The sequence below is a fragment of the Bos mutus genome, chromosome X (genome assembly GCF_027580195.1).
Source record: "Bos mutus isolate GX-2022 chromosome X, NWIPB_WYAK_1.1, whole genome shotgun sequence".
NCBI classification, from domain to species: Eukaryota; Metazoa; Chordata; class Mammalia; order Artiodactyla; family Bovidae; genus Bos; species Bos mutus.
Window position 1 is genome coordinate 70,730,335 of NC_091646.1, and position 20,372 is coordinate 70,750,706.

Sequence of the window (20,372 nt, forward strand, 5' to 3'; positions counted from 1 at the left end):
AGAAGGAAGCATGAAAGGAATTTCTGGGGTACTGATAATGTTTTGTTTCTTGATGTAGGTGCTGTTATATGAGTGTGTTCATTTTCTGAACATTCATTGAGCTGTACGCTTAATGATACCAGTGTGCACATTTCTCTGTGTATATCATATCTCAATAAAAAGTTTAAAAAGCTTAAACTTTGTAAATAAAAGCAACAAACATTGGAAAATATATGAATCAAGTATTATAGAAGAAAGTTTAATATCTATATATTCACTCAGTTAGTTCAGTCACTCAGTCGCGTCTGACTCTTTGCGACCCCAAGAATTGCAACAGGTGAGGCCTCCCTGTCCATCACCAACTCCCGGAGTTCACTCAAACTCACGTCCACGTCCAGCGAGTCAGTGATGCCATCCAGCCATCTCATCCTCTGTCGTCCCCTCTTCCTCCTGCCCCCAATCCCTCCCAGCATCAGAGTCTTTTCCAATGAGTCAACTCTTCGCATGAGGTGGCCAAAGTACTGGAGTTTCAGCTTTAGCATCATTCCTTCCAAAGAACACCCAGGACTGATCTCCTTTAGAATGGACTGGTTGGATCTCACATTCTAATTTATAAGGAAAGCATGAGGACCCAAATAACCAAGTTTGGGGGAAAGAAAAGATAGGAATAAGCAATTTCCAAAAGAAATATTAATTCTAAACAGAATGTACTTCCTTCTACTTTTATTAGCAAATGACTTATTTAAATTGTAGACATGCTGTTGAGATTGTGATAAGGTTGGTTTACTCTAACATGGCTAATAGCACTGTAAATTGATAAAAATCCTTTGGGAAAGCACTGTAACAAGTATCAAAGTTTATAAATATGTTTCTTATCTTTGATATTGATTATCAATAATCCCAATCCTGGGAATGAAACCTAAGAAAGTAATTCAACTAAATATAGACATTGTATTAATGAAAGTGTTTCTTAGAATGAAGGAAAACTGGAAACAACCTGAATAAAAGTTTAAATGGTTACATAAAAAATAGTGTATCAGTACTATGGAATATTATGCAACCACTAGCAATGATAATTTTGAGTATTAGAAGTAATTTGAAAAATATTTGATCATGAAAAAAGAAATAGGCAAAATTATATGATAATATTCGGTGGTTTGGGGGACAGTTTTCATTAGTATTAAGTTGTTTTATAATAAAAACACACAAAATTCATTGTTTTGCCCCTGGCCATTATACCACAAGAAAGAGATAATGAAGTTGGAGAAAGTCCATAATGATGGAGGATACCGTGGAACTTTTGGAAAAATAAAAGCTGAGGAAGGAAATAGGGTTGAACTTACACACTCATAAAAGGGATAGGTAAGTGAATGAGAAGAGCTGCATAAAATCTTGAAATGCTAGAATTGGAGAGTACCTCCTGATGCTTCTAATTAATTGATCAAGTTTGTATTGAATAAGGTGAAAGTGAAAGTGTAATCACTCAGTCATGTCTGATTCTTTGCCACCCCATGGACTGTAGCTTGCCAGGCTCCTCTGTCCATGGAATTCTCCAGGCAAAAACACTGGTGTGGGTTGCCATTTCCTTCTCCAGGAGATCTTCCTGACTCAGGGATCGAACCCAGGTCTACCTGCACTGCAGGCGGATTCTTTACCATCTGAGCCACCTGGGGGACCACCTTCAGTTGAAGGTCTATTAAATCCACTGTTAATCTACACATGCTAGACTGGTCTCTACAGGGGCTCCTGAATTTACTTCATGCCTCTACCCCTTACGAACTAATATATATCAATATATTCCAGTCTGTACCAATGACTTCTTTCCCTGAATTATTTACAATAGCAATTTGTCAGTCTCATAATTGAATCAATCACCTAATCTAAGCAACCTAATAATTATCAGACACACGAATATTATTCTGAATATGTATTAAGTTTTTGTTGAATACTTCCTATGTGCCAGGCAGGAAGAATTGACTTCATAAGCACATCTAAGCATCTCAACAACCCTGTGAAACCTGTATGCTGTTGCTACTTAGTTGCTAAGTCATGTCCAACTCTTGGCCAACCCATGGACTGTGGCCCACTAGGCTCCTCTGTTCATGGGATTTCCTAGGCAACCACACTAGAGTGGGTTGCCATTTCCTCTTCCAGGAGATCTTTCCGACCCAGGGATCAAACCCCTGACTCCTGCTCTGCAAGTGGATTCTTTACCACTGAGCCACCCGGGAAGCCCCCTTGAAACATGTATCCAAAAACTGAGGCTCAGGGATGTTAGATAATTTGCTCAAGACCAAGTGTCTGAGCTGGAAATTTAACATAGGTCTAATTCCAAAGACTGCCCTCCTAACCACTAGGTATTAATAATACAGTTTCAATTGTATTGTATATGTTTTCTTTCCCTAACTAGATTTTTAAGACTATGAGGGCAAGGATTTTATTTTCTTTTTCCTTTGCTTTGTGTATGCTAACTGCTATACACATAGTCCTCAATGGGTACTTAAAGCCAATAGCTGTAGCTAGCTGAAACTACCAGTTACTTCAAAATGGATTTATATATTAGATGGATTCACTGGTAATCTATTCAGAATGGATTACTTAAAGGAAACAAGGATATTTAGGTCCTTCCTTAATCCCTGAGATGTGTATGGAAGAGAACTACACCTTCACAAAGCTGATTGCTTCTTTCTGACTAAGAACTGATTAGGCTGAATGGGATTAGGGTGTGATCCTTCTTTGATTCTTCTGGTTCTCTTCTGTTTTCTAGAAACTCCTAGCCTAAAAGGGCCCATCTCCACACTAGTGCTTCTCCTGGTCTGGCTTTGCTTGCTTCAGTTCAGTCGCTCAGTTGTGTCCGACTCTTTGTGACCCCATGAATCACAGCATGCCAGGCCTCCCTGTCCATCACCAACTCCCGGAGTTCACCCAAACTCATGTCCATAGAGCCAGTGATGCCATCTAGCCATCTCATCATCTGTCGTCCCCTTCTCCTCCTGCCCCCAATCCCTCCCAGCATCAGGGTCTTTTCCAATGAGTCAACTCTTCGCATGAGGCGGCCAAAGTATTGGAGTTTCAGCTTCAGCATCATTCCTTCCAATGAACACCCAGGACTGATCTCCTTTAGGATGCACTGGTTGGATCTTCTTGCAGTCCAAGGGACCCTCAAGAGTCTTCTCCAACACCACAGTTCAAAAGCATCAATTCTTCGGCGCTCAGCTTTCTTCACAGTCCAACTCTCACATCCATACATGACCACTGGAAAAACCATAGCCTTGATTAGACGGACCTTTGTTGGCAAAGTAGTATCTCTGCTTTTCAATATACTATCTAGGTTGGTCATAACTTTCCTTCCAAGGAGTAAGCATCTTTTAATTTCATGGCTGCAATCACCATCTCCAGTGATTTTAGAGCCCCCCAAAACAAAGTCTGACACTGTTTCCACTGTTTCCCCATCTATTTCCCATGAAGTGGTGGGACCAGATGCCATGATCTTCATTTTCTGAATGTTGAGCTTTAAGCCAACTTTTTCACTCCTCTTTCACTTTCAACAAGAGGCTTTTTAGTTCCTCTTCACTTTCTGCCATAAGCATAGTGTCATCTGCATATCTGAGGTTATTGATATTTCTCCTGGCAATCTTGATTCCAGCTTGTGCTTCTTCCAGCCCAGCGTTTCTCATGATATACTCTGCATATAAGTTAAATAAGCAAGTTAAATTGCTTTCTTACACCACTCCTTTTCTTGTGTGGGAAATGGGAAATGGCAACCCACTCCAGTATTCTTGTGTGGAGAATCCAATGGACAGAGGAGCCTGGCAGGCTGTAGTCCATGGGGACTATAGTCCAAGGGGTTGCAAATGTCCGACACTACTTAGTGACTAAACCACCACAAACCACCACGGCACCTATAGAGGCAGGTCCAACATGCCAGGTTTTATCAGTAAAGTGGTCAACAAATAATTATGGAGTTACGTCAGCCAAGTTATGCCTCTGAGCCTCAGTTTACTCATCAGTAAAATGGAATTAAATAAGCCCCCTCCTCTAATATTTCAATATTGTCATAATTTCATAGTTAATATTTAGTTTAATATGTGGATATTGGGTGCTAGAAGGAGGTTCTCCCCAGAGTTGCTGGCCCCTCCTGGGTTGAGTTCTGTTTAATTCCCAAAGAGCCATAGTTAATATTTAGTTTATTAATTAATGGGTAGCTGGAGGTACACTATGGAGAGACTGGGGCCTATACATCTAGATGGGATTAATTAACTCTTGAAATCATCTTCCATTCTCCTGCTGACTGCATTAGGAAAACACCACAGTTGAGGGTGAGAACTGAGGGGTTGGAGTCAGCTGGCTATCCACAATCTGGTAGGGTCCTTGGGAAAGATTTCAGGGGTGAAAGCTCACGTAGAATTTCAGGTTAATTTCAGTTAAATTCAGGTAACCTCATGTAGGAAAGCTTGGGAAGGAGAGAGTTGAGTTGGAGACCCCTCTGTGCTGTTTTCCCCTCCAACTCTCACCCCTCCCCCACTCCTGTCAATCACCGATCCTGACTATCTAGCACAAAGGTAGAAAATCCCCTGGGGGTCTCAGGCCAGGAGGCCTCTTACTGTCCAGCTCTGATGCCTAGAGAAGAATAGGAAAAGGCTACCCTCCCCCCTTTCTCGCTCCCTGCCCACCGGTCTTGCTTTTGCAAGTGGAAAGCAATGTCAGGCCCCACGCAATCCCTTTTGCAAAGCGGGAGAGAGAGAGAGAGAGAGAGGTGTGTGTGTATGTGTGTGTGTGTGTGTGTGTGTGTGTGTGTGTGTGTCGTGTGTGTCGTGTGTGGTGTGTGTGTGTGTGTGGGGGTGTGTGTTTGTGTGTGTGGTGTGTAGCGAAGAGGATTGGGGGTGGGATTCCATGACGTTAGCGGCTCCGCCTCCCGGTATATATAAGGGGCGCTTGGCGCGCAACGACCCCAAGCAGCAGCTTTGAAGCCTGAGCAGCCGAACTCGGTAGCCCCAACCCAACTCGGCTGAACTCAGCCTCGCGGAATCCTAACCGAGATTTTCCGCGCCCTGGGCTTGCAACAGCTCCTGGGTAAGCCTTGAAGGCCGACACGTGTGTCGGAGGGGACGAGCGAGGGTCTGGGCATACCTAGGATTCTCTGGCAACCATGGCATGCAGTTGCATCAACGCGGCCGTGACCTGTTGCAGGAGAGACCCCAGTCCTGGGAGCCAAGGCTCCCATTTGCATCTCAGCCCCAGACCTTTTCTAGATGAGAGCATAAGAAACTGGGAGCTGAGTCGGGGGGCATAAGGCGGAACCCCTCTTCTCGGGTGCTAGCAATTTCGGGCTGCTCAGGGGCCCCTCTCGCGGGGGGTGGGTATCTCCTTATCTTCAGATGTCGAAGCCCCGCCTCACTGTTGATGCTTGCTGGTCAGCCTTGCGGGGCGGGAGGAAGTGGGGAAGCATTTGCTTACTCCCCTGGGCGACGGCAGTGCCAGTTACAGTGTGGGCTTGGATATGAGGGATGGAACTGAGTCGGTGCTCACTTTTGATCTGTGGCCGAGATTGGTCTCCCCTCTCTCCGGGGGATCTAGGAACCATGCTTATTTGAAGCCCTGGGGGTGAGCCCCGGAAAGGAATGTGGATATTGGGTGCTAGAAGGAGGTTCTCCCCAGAGTTGCTGGCCCCTCCTGGGTTGAGTTCTGTTTAATTCCTAAAGAGCCACAGGCCAGGGGGCGGAGGCAAATGAGCTTCCCTAGCTCCTGGGTTGGGGTCTAGGATAAGCTCTATAGTTTCCCCGCCAAAGAAAGAAGAGACTGATATTGATTGAGCACCTACAAGGTGCCAGACCACTGAAGGATGGGGAATTTCACGTGCCTTTTCTGAAATTGTCCTTTCACAAACCTGTGAGGTATTGTTATTCCTACTTGCAAATGAAGAAACTGAGGTTAGAGGAAGAGTGACTTGCCTTTGTCCCCTCAACATCCTCCTCCCCTCCCCCCACAATTCTTTTACTTGGTGGCATGGGTATTGTAATTCACTCTCAGAGCTTAGGGATAATGAGCCCTATTGAAGGTCTTTTGTCTTGTTTTTCACCAGATCCTTCCTAGCATCCTCTTCAATTCCAGCTAGAATGCTGTGGCAGGCGCTTTGCAGATTTGGTCAAAAGCTGGTACGCAGACGTACGCTGGAGCCAGGCATGGCTGAGACTCGCCTTGCCAGATGCCTGAGCACTCTGGATTTAGTGGCCCTAGGTGTGGGCAGCACTTTGGGTGCAGGCGTGTATGTCTTGGCTGGTGAGGTGGCCAAAGATAAAGCAGGACCATCCATTGTGATCTGCTTTTTGGTGGCCGCCCTATCTTCTATGTTGGCTGGGCTGTGCTATGCGGAGTTTGGTGCTCGGGTGCCCCGTTCTGGTTCTGCATATCTCTACAGCTATGTCACTGTGGGTGAACTCTGGGCCTTCACCACTGGCTGGAACCTCATCCTCTCCTATGTCATCGGTGAGATGGTGGGGCAGGGGGGCACTTACGCAGCCAGTGAAGGGGCTTGGAGTCAGGAAATCTGGGTGGAATGGTGAAGCGAGATATTCATCATTCACAGGAATTAAATATTCATAAATGCGTGTATTTGTTGGGGGGGCTGGGTGGGTTGAAGGTATGGAGAAATTGTTCGTTCTACCTACCTCTGTCCTGGCTTCCTTAATTGGCTGGTTTTGGTTCTTAAAAGGTAAGAATAGGTGAAAATAGCAGGGTTCTTATGACACTGGTCTGGGAGAGGGAGGAAAGGAGATGAGAGAGGAAGGTTGACCCCGTATTTCTCCCTCTGCTCCATTAGGTACAGCCAGTGTGGCCCGGGCCTGGAGCTCAGCTTTTGACAACCTGATTGGGAACCACATCTCTCAGACCCTGCAGGGGAGCATCTCACTGCATGTTCCCGTGTCCTCGCAGAATATCCAGATTTTTTTGCTATGGGCCTTGTGTTGTTGCTCACTGGTGAGACAAGGGACAGGGACAGTGACCAGGGTGGGGCTAGTGGGGACTAGGCTTGGGAGCTTGTGGAGGTGGTAGCTGTGAGAAAGAAGAGAAACTGGGGAGTAAAGGTCTGCATCTAGAGGCAGGGAAACAGAGCTGGGACTGAGGCCTTTCTTAAAGTCCTGAATGCCTCTTTCCCACAGGATTGCTGGCTCTGGGGGCTAGTGAGTCAGCCCTAGTTACCAAGGTGTTCACGGTGGTGAATCTTTTAGTTCTTGGTTTTGTCATCATCTCTGGCTTCGTTAAGGGAGATCTGCACAATTGGAAGCTCACAGAAGAGGACTACAAACTGGCCGTGGCCGGACTCAATGACACTTCTAGGTTAGGAGAGGAGATACAAAGCTGGGAGCATGGTGGAGAGCAGGGGATCTGCACTGAGGGTTTCTGGTGGGGGTGGGGCTGGGGGTGGGGATGGGAACCTAGGCCTTGAAGACCCAGCTGAGTAGCTGGGCTTCAGAGAAAAAGAACAGTTGGCTGAACATGCCCTTACCTTTTCTGTCTCTTCTTTCACTTTAGCTTGGGCCCTCTGGGCTCTGGAGGGTTTGTGCCTTTTGGCTTCGAGGATTCTCCGTGGAGCAGCGACCTGTTTCTACGCATTCGTTGGTTTTGACTGTATTGCTACCACTGGTAATAGTCATTCCATTCCATTGGGGCTTGTGCACCTTGTTGTGCTCAGGTGGTGTTGTGGGTTGGGGGAAGGGTAGAGAACCAAGCCTGCTTCTCTGATTCAGACCTTGTGCCCCTTCCTGCAGGGGAAGAGGCCCAGAATCCTCAGCGTTCCATCCCCACAGGCATTGTGATTTCACTCTTCGTCTGTTTTTTGGCCTATTTTGGGATCTCTTCGGCGCTCACGCTCATGATGCCTTACTACCAGCTTCAACCCAAGAGTCCCTTGCCTGAGGCCTTTCTCTATACTGGGTGGGCCCCAGCCCGCTATGTTGTAGCCATTGGATCCCTCTGTGCTCTCTCTACCAGGTCAGTGTCAAATGTTTGTTCTCCTCTGCTGCCAGAGTCTCAGGTGATAGTGTTCCATACCAGAGACTACCCCTAAAAAGGCCCTTGCATGCCTGCCTGCATGAGAATTTGCTTCAGTCGTGTCCAACTGTCTGTGACCCTATGGACTGTAGCCTGCCAGGCTCCTTTGTCCATGAGATGTCCCAGGCAAGAATGCTGGAGTGGGTTGCCATGCCCTCCTGTAGGGTATCTTCCCAACCCAGGGATCAAACTTGCGTCTCCTACATTGGCAGGTGGGTTCTTTACCACTAGCACCACCTGGGAAGCCCTAAAAGGCCCTTTAGAAGCCCTTAAAAGGCCTGTGAGCAGAAAGCGGAGGCTCCTTAAGCTCACATTTTGGAGGAAAGAGATACCCGGTCAACACTGCTCTGGGCATTCTTCTCTCCAGCCTCTTGGGCTCTATGTTCCCCATGCCTCGAGTGATCTATGCGATGGCGGAGGATGGCCTCCTGTTTCGTGGCCTTGCCCGGATCCACACCAGCACACACACTCCCATCGTGGCCACTGTGGTCTCTGGCATTATTGCAGGTGAAAACTCTTTGCCATTCCCTTTGTTATTTCACCAACTCCCTTCACTTTGCTCTTGCCTTAGCTCATGTTTTCTGCCCATCAATTTCAGCATTCATGGCATTCCTCTTTGAACTCACTGATCTGGTGGACCTCATGTCAATTGGGACCCTGCTTGCTTATTCCCTGGTGGCTATTTGTGTTCTTATCCTCAGGTGAGGCTCCTTTCCTCTGCATACTGTCGTTTGGGTTTTAATTCTTAGATGAGGAGTGATAGGGATCTGCTTCTCTTCCCCCCTCTCTGCCTTCATCATTCTGACTCTCCTCGAGGAGTATGGCTATCCCTCCCTGCCAAAAAATGCGACTACCCTTAGTGGTGATGAGGAAGGTTAACCTGCCTGGGAGAAGATGGTCAAGGGTTGTTTTTAATACTCCCATCTTCCTCTTGCCTCAGGTATCAGCCTGACCGGGAGATGAGGAATGAGGAAGATGAAGTGGAGTTGCAGGAGGAGAAGATCCCTGAAGCAGAGAAACTGACCCTACAGGGACTATTTTGTCCATTCAACTCCATCCCCACTCCAGTCTCTGGCCAAGTTGTCTATGTTTGTTCCTCACTGCTTGGTGAGCATTGGAATTTTTCTCTTGAGTCAGCATGACGTGAACTGGAGAGAGGGTGGCTCTCCTTGGAATGGGGTGCCTAATGTTTTAACATATTGCTCTCAAGAACTGGTTTTGATGCTTTTCAACTTGACTCTTGAAGCTCTGCTGCTGAGTGTCCTTTGCCTAGTACTGGCCCAGTGGTCCATTCCACTGCTTTCTGGAGACCCAGTGTGGATTGCAGTGGTTGTGCTGCTCCTGATGCTCATTGCTGGGATCACTGGAGTCATCTGGAGACAGCCACAGAGCTCTGCTGAACTTCACTTTAAGGTAAATGACCTCTTCTTTCCCCGCAACTAACCCATGTTGGAAGAATAGGTTCTAGAAACCTCACAGTCTCACATATTCTTTCACTGGACAAGAAGGGAAAGATATAGGAGATACCTAGGCCGAAACATCTTATCTGATGCTTATTTCTTTCCTGTTCCATTCCCCCAGACTCTGCATATTCTTGAGTCCCATATGAGGTACACTACATGAGCAGGCACTGAAACACATAGCATGAGTAGGAGTCAGACTCTCCCTTTCCTGGTTAAAAAAGGTTAGGAATCTCGTCTATCTTACCTCGTGGTCTGTACAAAGATTTTGCTTTGTTCCCAGGTACCTGCTTTGCCCTTTCTTCCACTAATGAGCATCTTTGTGAATATTTACCTTATGATGCAGATGACAGCTGGCACCTGGGCCCGATTTGGGGTCTGGATGCTGATTGGTAGGTATTCTTGGGAAGAGTAGGCCTCTTGGGTCCTATCCCACCTCCTTTCTTTCTTGGTCTCAAGTAGGAGTCATATTAAGCCTTTGCAGATCACTATGTCTCTACCTCACAGCTACCTTTTCCCACTAGGATTTGCTATCTACTTCGGCTATGGGATGCGGCACAGCCTGGAAGAGGTTAAGAGTGGCCAACCCTCACTCAAGTCTAGGGCCAGAACTGTAGATTTGGACCTCAGCAGTGCCTGTGTGCATTCGATTTGACATCATCACACCTGAATGCTGTCTGGTCTCCCTGCACAATAATGGAGTGTACTCCTGACCACACTGAGCTAGGCTTCCCATGGGATGTTGGTGGGGGAACACAGACAGAGCTCTGTATTTATTGTGGAGTCAAGGATGTGTCTTTGCTGTTTCTCATCTCTTTTTTTTTTTTTTTTCATTCGTTTACTTTTTAATTGTATCTGTAGTTGCTTAACCAGCTTTTAAAAAATTATTATTAAAAGAAACTAGAAAAAGAATCTATGTTTTGTTCTTTGTTTGCTAGAGGTGATGTGGAGCCTGACTTTCAGTGTGGAGAACTTCAGATAAGTCTTTTGTTTGCTCTGTCAGCACAAAAGTATCTGCTATGCCTGTGTGTGCTTCTTATTGGCTTGGGGTTTGAGTAGGATGGTGTAAGTAGCATCAAGTCTAATCACACTTCAGGGAACAAACTTGAGATATACTTTCCCCTTGCTACACTAAAGGTTAGTTTGTAAATAAGTAGGCAACAACACTCATCTCTGGGATTTGGGGGTGGACTCTCATCGCAACATTGGCATTGGTCAAGGCCAACACTGAGACCATTGTCTTCTGTTCCACTCCTTCTAGTTGGACCAGTCCCAGACTCCTGTGACTGCCTGGACAACAGAAATTTTGGCTGGGGTGTTTGGTACTTCTGGGAAGAAGAGGGGACAGCAGGAGAGAGTGGGTAAAGGACTATGTATATGTTATAGATACTTGTTGTAAGGAAACAGGTTAGAGCTGCTCAGACCAAGAACTATTCATTCATCCATTTACTCAACAACCATATGAGGAGCTCCTATAAAATGCTAGGCCCTGTGCTGGGTGCTGAGGATACAAACATGAATAAGACATAGTCCTTGCTCTCAAGGAACTCATCATTTAGTGGTGGAGACAAGCAGGTCAGCAGGAAACAGGGTGATTTGTCCCAGGGTAGAGGTAAGTGCTGAGTGCTGCAGAAGCATGGAAAAGGATGCATTTGACTTGAGTGTGCCTCATGGGGGATTAACCCGAGGCCTCTGCAGGGAAAGCTCAGAGTCCTAACCACTGGACTGCCAGGGAATTCCCCTGAGTAGGTGTTCATGAAGTGGACTGAGGGGAGGGCTTGTCTGCCAGTGAACAGTGTGCACAAGGCTGTGGGAGTATGAAAAGGCGTACTGTATTGGGAGTATGACATATAGTTTAATGTGGCTGAAGGGCAGCAGTATGGGGTTGTGGTAAAAGATAACAGAACATGTGGATGGCCTTGTGTACCCTACCTAGGAATTCAGATGTTATCTTAAAATTGTGTGTGTGTATGGAGAGGAGGGGGTGTTGTCACTGAATGATTCCAAGCAAAAGAGGTGGTTGGATTTATTAGTCTGGCAGCAGCAAGGAGGATAGCTTGGAAGAGGGTGGGGGAAGTTAAAGCAGTGTGATAATAGCTGCCATTTTTTAAGTATTTATTATAGGCCAGATAGTGTGAATAAATCTCTTAGTTCTTGCAATAACCCAGTGAAGTACATGTTATGATAATTATTTTTTACAGATAAGGGAACAGGTTTGGGGTAAGGAATATGCTATAGGTCACATAACTTGGAATGATCAGGGCCAGGATACAAACTCAGTTCTGACTCTGCAGTGTATACTCTTTAACCACTGTGTGACATTGCTAGCAGTGACTAGAAGAGCATCATAGTCATTTGGGCAAAATATTTCAAGAATTTTGTTCATGTGGATGTATAAGGTAAGAAAAAAGTGGCTGATTTAGATTTCTGGGTGAATGATCAAATTATTAGCCAAGATGGAGAGCATAAGAAGAAGAGCATATTTGGGGAAAGATAAATTCAGTTCCTGGAGAAGGAAATGACAACCCACTCCAGTATTCTTGCCTGGAGAATTCCATGGACAGAGGAGCCTGGTGGGGTACAGTCCATGGGGTCACAAAGAGTTAGATATGACTAAGTGACTAACTTTCACTTTTCAAATCCAGTTCCATATATGCTGAGTTTATAAACATGTACAGGAGTTTAGCTTCATATAGGTGAAGATACATAATCACCAATTGGAACTTGGAGCTAGGCTAGAGGTCTTAAGCTAGAGTTACAGATTTAGAAGTCATCAACCGACTGAGTGACTGAACTGAACTGAACTGAACTCAGAGAGCAGATGAGTATGTAATGGAAGCTGTGTGGGGCTAAAGATTGCTTTGGGGTGAAATAAACAAAAAAACTGAAGCACAAATTATATAATTTCCTTTATATACAAAGAACTCATAAAAAGTCAATAAGAGATGAATAACCTGATACAAAGGATATAGTTTTCAGAAAAAGAATATAAAATGCAAACAAATATAAAAAAGATACTCAACCTCACTTATCAAAGAAATGCAAATGAAAACAATCATAAAAATTCAGTTCTTACAGACTGGCAAAACAAATTTCAATGACAAGGCACTGGCAAAAGTGAGGGTAAAAAGGCAATCTTATGCATGATAGGGATATACATTCTTGTGACTTGTGGAGGGTAATTTGATGATACCAGAATTAAAAACACTTCCTTTTTAATCTGATAATTTCATTGATAGGAATTAAAATTTTACATATATAAGGATATTAACAGTGACAGTTTTCATCATAGTGTCAAAGTTGGAAACCACCTAATGTGCACCAGCCAGGAACTAGTTAAGTTACATTAATTCCATGGAATACTTAATACAGCCATTAGAATGATGAGATAGCATGGTAGAATATCTTGCTTTTCTGAATATGAAGCTTATAAATCTAAATAAAATGAAACAGCATGGTATTTACTTAAAAAAAGATGAGATAGAATTATATGTGCCAAGAGATGATATAGATGGACAGAGATCCAAGACAAGTTTTAAGCAGAGACAGAACAAAATGGAACAAAGACCCCCAAGGTGCAAAATATTTATATGAAAGAACAAAAGAGAATGCATCTATACATATTTTTTTTGTGTGTGTGGAAAAATTAGCCAGAAACCTCTGATTTCTCTTATGTACTTTTTCAGTTTTTTACTAGCTACAAACATTACTTTTAAAATTCCTTTTATAATCATAGTAAAAAATTGGAGGTACTAACATTGAAGGGATGGAGGAGGAGGAGGACGCGGTGCAGGAGGAGATGGAGAAGGAATGATTGAGGAGACAGGAGAGTGATGTGGCAGTCTAGGGAGGAAGAAGCTCAAGGGCAGTCAACAATGCCAAATACTGCCTAGAGAGTCAAGTTAAATAAGATGACAACAGAAATGTTTCATTGGTTTTGTCAGTTAGTAGGTAATTGATCATTTTAAGAGCAGGGTCTGTCAGATGTTGGGGAGGGGGGATTGCAGTGGATTGTGAATGGAAGGTGACGAGGATGTGTGCTATAGGTGAGCATTTCAAGGCACAGCTGGAGGGAGTTGAAGGAGAGATTTCCTTTTTTTTTTTTTAAGATGGGCAATTCTTGTATTTATATGCTTAAAAGAGATTGTCAATGGAGAGAGCACAATACATCCTGGCACTACTGTTTAAACAAATCATTTGTGAAGGAAGGAGTAGTTCTTTGATTCGGTTCTCTACGTCTTTTTTCTTTCAGTGCAGTGTTTCCAGATCTCAGACAGATAAGTATAACCTTCATGAATTTTTCTCTGTGTAAGTACTATACTATTTATAAAAAACACCATTTTTAGATTAAATATACTTCTTTAAAAAAACTATTTGGGGACTTCCCTGGTGATCCAGTGGTTAAGAATCCATCTGCCAATGCAGGGAACATGGGTTCAATCCCTGATCCGGGAAGATCCCACATGCTATGGGGCAACTAAGCCTGTGCACCACAACTACTGAGCCTGTGCGCTGCAACAAGAGAAGCTACCACAGTTAGAAGCCCACCCACTGGAGCTAGAGAGTAGCCCCCACTTGCTGAAACTAGAGAAAGCCTGTGTGCAGCAACAAGACCCAGGATGGCCAAAAAATAAATTAATTAATCAAAAAAGAAAACATTTTGCCATTATTATAAGTGGAAAATAGAATTTTTCTAATATAAATTAAAATATCCAACTATTAAAAAATGCTTGGCTGTGCATCACCTAAAATAATGGCCTACACCATATTTTGGAAACAGTTAACAAAGTGAATAATCTCTGTAGGATGCTATGCTTGAAGCTGGAGTAGAAAATTTCTTTAAGCATGGTGTAATCAATCTCTTCAAAGAGTCAGAGATAAAATTGCCCCAAATAATTATAGACACAAAGTGGGAAATAATAAGTATCATAAGAGAGGTATGCATGAAGTACCAGTCACATGAGGGAGTTCTGTGAAATCTTCCTGGAGGTTGAAGCTTTTAAACTGATTTAAAGGATGGGTAAAATATGTATCTCCCAGATATGATGGGAGAGCATTTCAGGAGGAGGGAACGTTGTGCTAAAGGCAAGAAGATGGGAAAGTTTATAATTCTGTTTCCCCAGAGCCTAGGATTTTGAAGTACTGAAGTGGATAAAGAAAGAAGGAGAGGCAGATTCCAGTCACTCTTGAACTCAGTTAATTCCAGGGCCTGCAACTAAAGGACAGGAAGTGTGTGGATTAGTATTATAATAAGCGAAGGTGAGAGTGGGTCTGTGATTTGTTTCAGTGAATTACATACACCTCAGATACTTACATCAAATTTTCTGTGTACATCTTCTCAAGTTATAGCTCATTTGCCCAAGTAATCCCACTGCCACAATTCTGACTTCATGAATCCTCCAATTTGCTACTCCGCAACTCTCCAGATATACTTTCTCTCTTTTTATCAGTTTCCTCCAATCTTTGCTTGTTCTCTTTTCCACTTACATTTCTGAATTTATTACCATTATCATTCTTGTGAATATCTTTATCTCACTAGGCAATACTCCAGAGTACTCTCTGCCCCACCCAGAGGAATCCAAACATCTTTTTCATACTTTCACCTCTGTAGTTCAAGATTGTTGGTGGCAATCACACAGGTGGGTGGGTTAACGATCAAGCTTGACCAGGCCCTCAAATGTGCTGGAAATCCTCTTTTTCTCTATGATTGCCCTGCTCTCTGAAACAACTATTTCTTACCTTAGTCACGTTCTTCAGATCTCTCCCTCCTACTCTCTGCTGTTGACTTTGTCTCATACTTTATTGCAAAAACACATGCCCATCAGATAAAAACTTCCTCATCTTCCTGTGGGTTTTTAAAAATGGAAATAGCTTTTCTTTTTGTCCCCTGATGATAAAAATGTGTTCATTGTAGGACACTGAACAACTGAAAGATATAAAGAATCCCAAATCCCAACACTCAAAGATAAACATTAACATTTTGGTAAATATTCTTCCACACATTTTTGTTAAAATATGCATACATGAGTGTTTATCTTTCTGTGAGCTGTTTTCTTTTTTCAATTTACGTATTAGTGGGATTGGTTGGTCCCTGTAGCCATGTATGTCGCTTCCCATTCATACTCAGACAGAAACCATCCCAACAGTTTATTTATTATTTTTTATATTTATTTATTTTTATTGAAGGCTTCGCTTGTGGCTCAGCTGGTAAAGAACCCACCTGCCAATGTAGGAGATGCCCAAGACCTGGGTTCGATCCCTGGGTTGGGAAGATTCCCTGGAGGAGGGCACAGCAACCCATTCTAGTATTCTTGCCTGGAGAATCCCATGGACAGAGGAGCCTGGCGGGCTACAGTCCACGGGGTCACAAAAAGTTGGACACGATTTATCAGCTACAAACACATATACTTGATTTACAATTGTGTTAGTTTCAGGTGTCCAGCATAGTGATTCAGCTTTGTTACAGATTCTTTTCCATTTATAGGTTATTGCAAGACATTGGGTATAATTCCCTGTGCTATACAGTAAATCTTTGTTGCATATCTATTGTATGTATAGTCTTTTTTTTTTTTTTGGCCACACCACATGGCTTGTGGGATCTTAGTTCTCCGACTAGCGATAGAACCTGGGGCCACTGCAATGAAAGTGCTGAGTCCTAACTACTGGACCACCAGGGAACTCCCTGTATAAGTTTTTGTAGTTATTCAAATCTATAAAATTACACCTTTTTGAGCAGTTAGTAACTTCTTTCTTTTTAAAATTCAGTGGTAGGATACAGGCATTTCCCGTCTTACACATTTAGGTTGTTTTCTCAGCAGTGTCTTTAAAGGCTGTATAAGTATTCCACTATATGGTATTAATGTACACTAGGCTGTATAAATAGTCTAGATTCAACTAGGTGAACAATTAAGAGATTTACAATGTGTCAGTGAACATTTCTGTTAATCTATCTTTGCAGAATTTTCCAATTTCTTCTTTAGGAAAATTCCTAGAAGAGGAATTGTTGTGGAACAGGGTATATACATTCTAAGATTTAAAGATATATTCATTTATTTATTTGGCTGTGCTGGGTTTTAGTTGTGGCATATGGGGTCTTAGTTCTCCAATTAGAGATTGGACCTGAGACCCCTGGAATTGGGAACATGAGAGTCTCAGCCACTGGACCACCAGGGAAACCCCCACTTTTAAGATTTTGATACCCATTTGTACTCCTACGAAGAGTACACAAGAGTGGGTCTTTTGTACATCTTATCAATTTGAAGTTTTGTTAATCTTTTTAACCTTTGCCAATCTGATAAATGAAAAAAAACTCACTTGCTTTATTTGCATTGCTTTGATTACTGGTGAGGCTGAATATCTCTTCATGTGTTTATTGGTTATTTATATTTCTTCCTGTGCAAATTGTCTGATCACATTCTTTGCTGATTTATGTGCTAGAAGATTTGTTTTTTTAACTTTAAGAGCTCTTATGTTAGATATGTTAACTGTTTATCTATTACATATGTTGAAAGTACCTTTTTCTAATCTGTGGTTTGTCTTTCAACCTTGCTTACAGTACCATTAGGAAGATTTTAATTTTTATGTGGTAAAACTTATTATTTTTCCATTTTGATTCTGGTTTTAGATCATGTTTAAATCTTGTTGTGTTTATAAAATATTCACTCAAACTTCCTTTAGAAGTTTTATGATTCAATTTAGTACTTGATTAATTCAGAATTCATTTTGGTATATGAAGTAAGTCAGGGATTTGGTTTTATTATATTTTTAAAATGGCTATCGCACTTCAGTACTTTTTCCTGACTAGCTCTTTTCTCCACTGATTTGAATCCTTTCTATATATACCTGGACCTGTTTCTGGACTCTATTTTGTTCCATTTCTCTGTATGCACTATTACCACACAATTTTATTTATGGTACTTTTAATATCTAATAGAATAAGCCCATTCCTTGCTTCATTATTAATTTGTTTTTGGAATTTTCCAGCCTATACTTATATTTATTCTAGAGGTCTTCTTCTTTTGACAAGATGTAATGCTTATTAACTAATTTGTATTCTCAGTTGCTTATTCTCTTTTAATCCACTCTATTAATGAGAGTCTTAATAAGCTCTCATTAGAGTCCAAGCTGTTCACCTGCCTTATGTACTTATCTCACCATTTCTGCACTAATTTGTTAAAGGGTTGGAGTGGAAAATTTATAGTTTATGCTAGGGGAAAGGGAAGATAATTTACAGCCGGTTGAGTGCTACTTAATGGTATTTCACTGCTCACTGTTGCATGTCCTTCTCAACATGCACCAGCTTCTTTTATTTCCTTTCCTCTACTCTCTCTCTTTTACTTTTTTTTCTGTCTCTTAATCTTACTTACTTGTAACATCTAAAGAGGCTATCGAGACCAAAAAAAAAAAAAAAAATTGGAGATACCAAAACAACATAAGGGTTTTTCACCTTTCTGCATATTTTCCTTTTTTCACTGGCCCTTTCAATGCAGTGGTGTCAGCTCAATAAGTAGACCTGACTTTGGAGTCATATTTGCAGTCAGTATTGATCAATTGAGTCACTTGATTCCTGGATGCCTTATATAATCTTGGATAATAGCTATTCTACTACAGACATGATTAGAAACTAAGAGCTCTCAAAGGACCACTATAGGCTTGAGAACTGAGGTCTAATTATCGTCCTGTTTGTTCATTAGTTCATCCATGAACAAAGGAGTTATGCTACAGCCAGGAGCTTGGGCGGGATGATGGAAGTTAGGAGCTCTTAACTGCCAACCAGGAAATAGGGAATTACAATGGGAATTTACATTTGATAAGTACCTACCATATGCCAGCCACTGTTTTAGATGTTAATACGTACACTATTCCATTGAACCAGAAGCCTAGAATGACTTTTATTCCCATCTTACAGATGGGGAAATTGATGTACTGAGATTCTAAGTAGCTAGCTCCAGGTCACACAGTATGTAGTGCATAAAGATTCAGTCAATTATGGGATACTCTACTGCCTTTGGGCTTTCCAGGTGGTGAAGAATACACCTGCCAATGCAAGAGATGCAGGTTCGATCCCTCGGTCAGGAAAATCCCCTGGAGGAGGAAATACCATTCTAGTATTCTTGTTTGGAAAATCCCATGGACAGAAGAGCTTGATAGGCTACCGTCTATGGGGTCACAAAGAGTTGGATGCAACTAAGCAACTCAACACACACACACACACACACACCCACATTGCCCTTTTCTACCATATTTCTTCCCCTAATTTAGCAATCTGCTGCTGCTGCTGCTGCTAAGTCACTTCAGTCGTGTCCGACTCTGCGACCCCATAGACAGCAGCCCACCAGGCTCCCCCGTCCCTGAGATTCTCCAGGCAAGAACACTGGAGTAGGTTGCCATTTCCTTCTCCAAGGCATGAAAGTAAAAAGTGAAAGTGAAAAGGATTGTGAATTATATACCAGGGTTTAATAGAGGAGGATCCAAAAGAAAAGTATTTAACAGCAGTACTTCCTGTTTTACCCCCTTTTCTTCATGATACTATGTGATTTAGATGCACAAAATTTTGAAGAGGGCAAAGAAATTATTTTTAGAAATCTCATCTTTTCCATAGTAAATAATGACTGAATCTGAGACTCTCAGGGTTGCGAGGAAGCTATGTTAGTGTTCCCAGATTTGAGGCCATAATCTCTTCTCTTCATCTTGTTAGCCAGCTCCGCATCTGGCTTGACTGAGGTGCACAGGGCTTAAAAGAGGGGTATGTGAGGCAAGAGGTGGGAGGCTTGTTAATGTTTTGATATGCGATGTCTTAACACTGCTGTCTCTGAGTGGAGATTTCGGCAGAGGCCAACTCCTTCCTTGCAAGCATCACCCATATATTTAGCTGGAATCTAACATATTCATATATATATATATTACACACCATCAATGAAATCATTTGTTTGGAGATGGGTAGGTCCCTTGCCCTTGCTGTGAACCTGCAGGGGAGTCATTGGGTATTTTTCTTAAGACTTGACAAGGGCAGGGCAGCAGAAACATATCTTGAATATCAGTGCGCAACATTGTTTATTTTACTTTTCTTTCCTTCTTTGCTCTCTTTTTTTTTCTTTCGAAGACCTGCTCTCCTCTTTTCTGTAACCCTTACCATCTGCACTCTTCCCGTAGTAACTGCAGTATGTTTTAGTATTACACTATACTCCCTCACTGTCAGTGATTCTCACCCAGCCCTCTGAACTGCGTCCCCAGAACTTCATGTACAGACTGTGCCCGGAAGCTCAGGCTCTACATCCGCTCTGCGACCGCTCTGCGATTTACGTCCTTTGATTTACGTCACTTTGGGGGAGGAGCTTTCCTAGCGTCCGGCGTCTGGCGTTCTCCTCTTCTTCGACGACTCGCTCTGTGGACTGGGTTTGCGGAGGAGCGCGGTGGCGTCGGCTCTGCCGGCTGCTGTGAGTGATTTTTTTGGTCAGGTACAGGTTAGTTGGGTGGTTTCTAATTAGCGAGGAGATGCTGCCATTAGGTTACCACTTAAAAAAATATATATATATTTATTTATTTTAATCAGAGGATAATTACTTTACAGTATTGTGATGGCCTCTGCCAGACATTAACATGAATCGGCCATAGGCAAATACTTTTTAAAATGGTTCTGAGGCAGTGATTTGAACTATGGAACTGACTCTTGGGTGAAGGAAGGTGGGCAAAAGGCAGGGTTTGGGGACATGGATGAAGTATGGACAGTGGTGTGGGGCCACCAAAAGTGGGAGATATTTATTGTAGTTTGGATGTGACGGACTTAAAATTCGGTTGAAGCTTCATGGTTAGTGACCGTTGGGGGCGCGGAGCTTCATGGTTAGTGACCGTTGGGGGCGCGGAGCTTCATGGTTAGTGACC

General features: G+C 43.0%; 2 protein-coding genes across 2 annotated transcripts in view; both read left to right on the forward strand.

The window, feature by feature from the left end:
- The first annotated feature begins 4,941 nt into the window (after positions 1 to 4,941).
- On the forward strand, positions 4,942 to 10,358 carry SLC7A3 (solute carrier family 7 member 3). The gene is given in 14 exon segments (XM_005900835.2): positions 4,942 to 5,052; positions 6,062 to 6,465; positions 6,800 to 6,898; positions 6,901 to 6,957; positions 7,140 to 7,317; positions 7,513 to 7,557; positions 7,559 to 7,623; positions 7,749 to 7,971; positions 8,399 to 8,538; positions 8,630 to 8,732; positions 8,972 to 9,138; positions 9,278 to 9,444; positions 9,775 to 9,883; positions 10,016 to 10,358. Coding segments are annotated over 13 exon segments (1,854 nt in total). The 5' UTR covers positions 4,942 to 5,052; positions 6,062 to 6,095; the 3' UTR covers positions 10,147 to 10,358.
- A 9,454-nt stretch (positions 10,359 to 19,812) lies between these two features.
- Positions 19,813 to 20,372, forward strand: part of TEX11 (testis expressed 11) — a 203,865-nt gene continuing 203,305 nt past the window's right edge. Inside the window, exon 1 of the mRNA XM_070365322.1 lies at positions 19,813 to 19,927. The gene's annotated coding sequence lies outside the window, so the exon portion shown is untranslated. The remainder of the gene's footprint in view (positions 19,928 to 20,372) is intronic.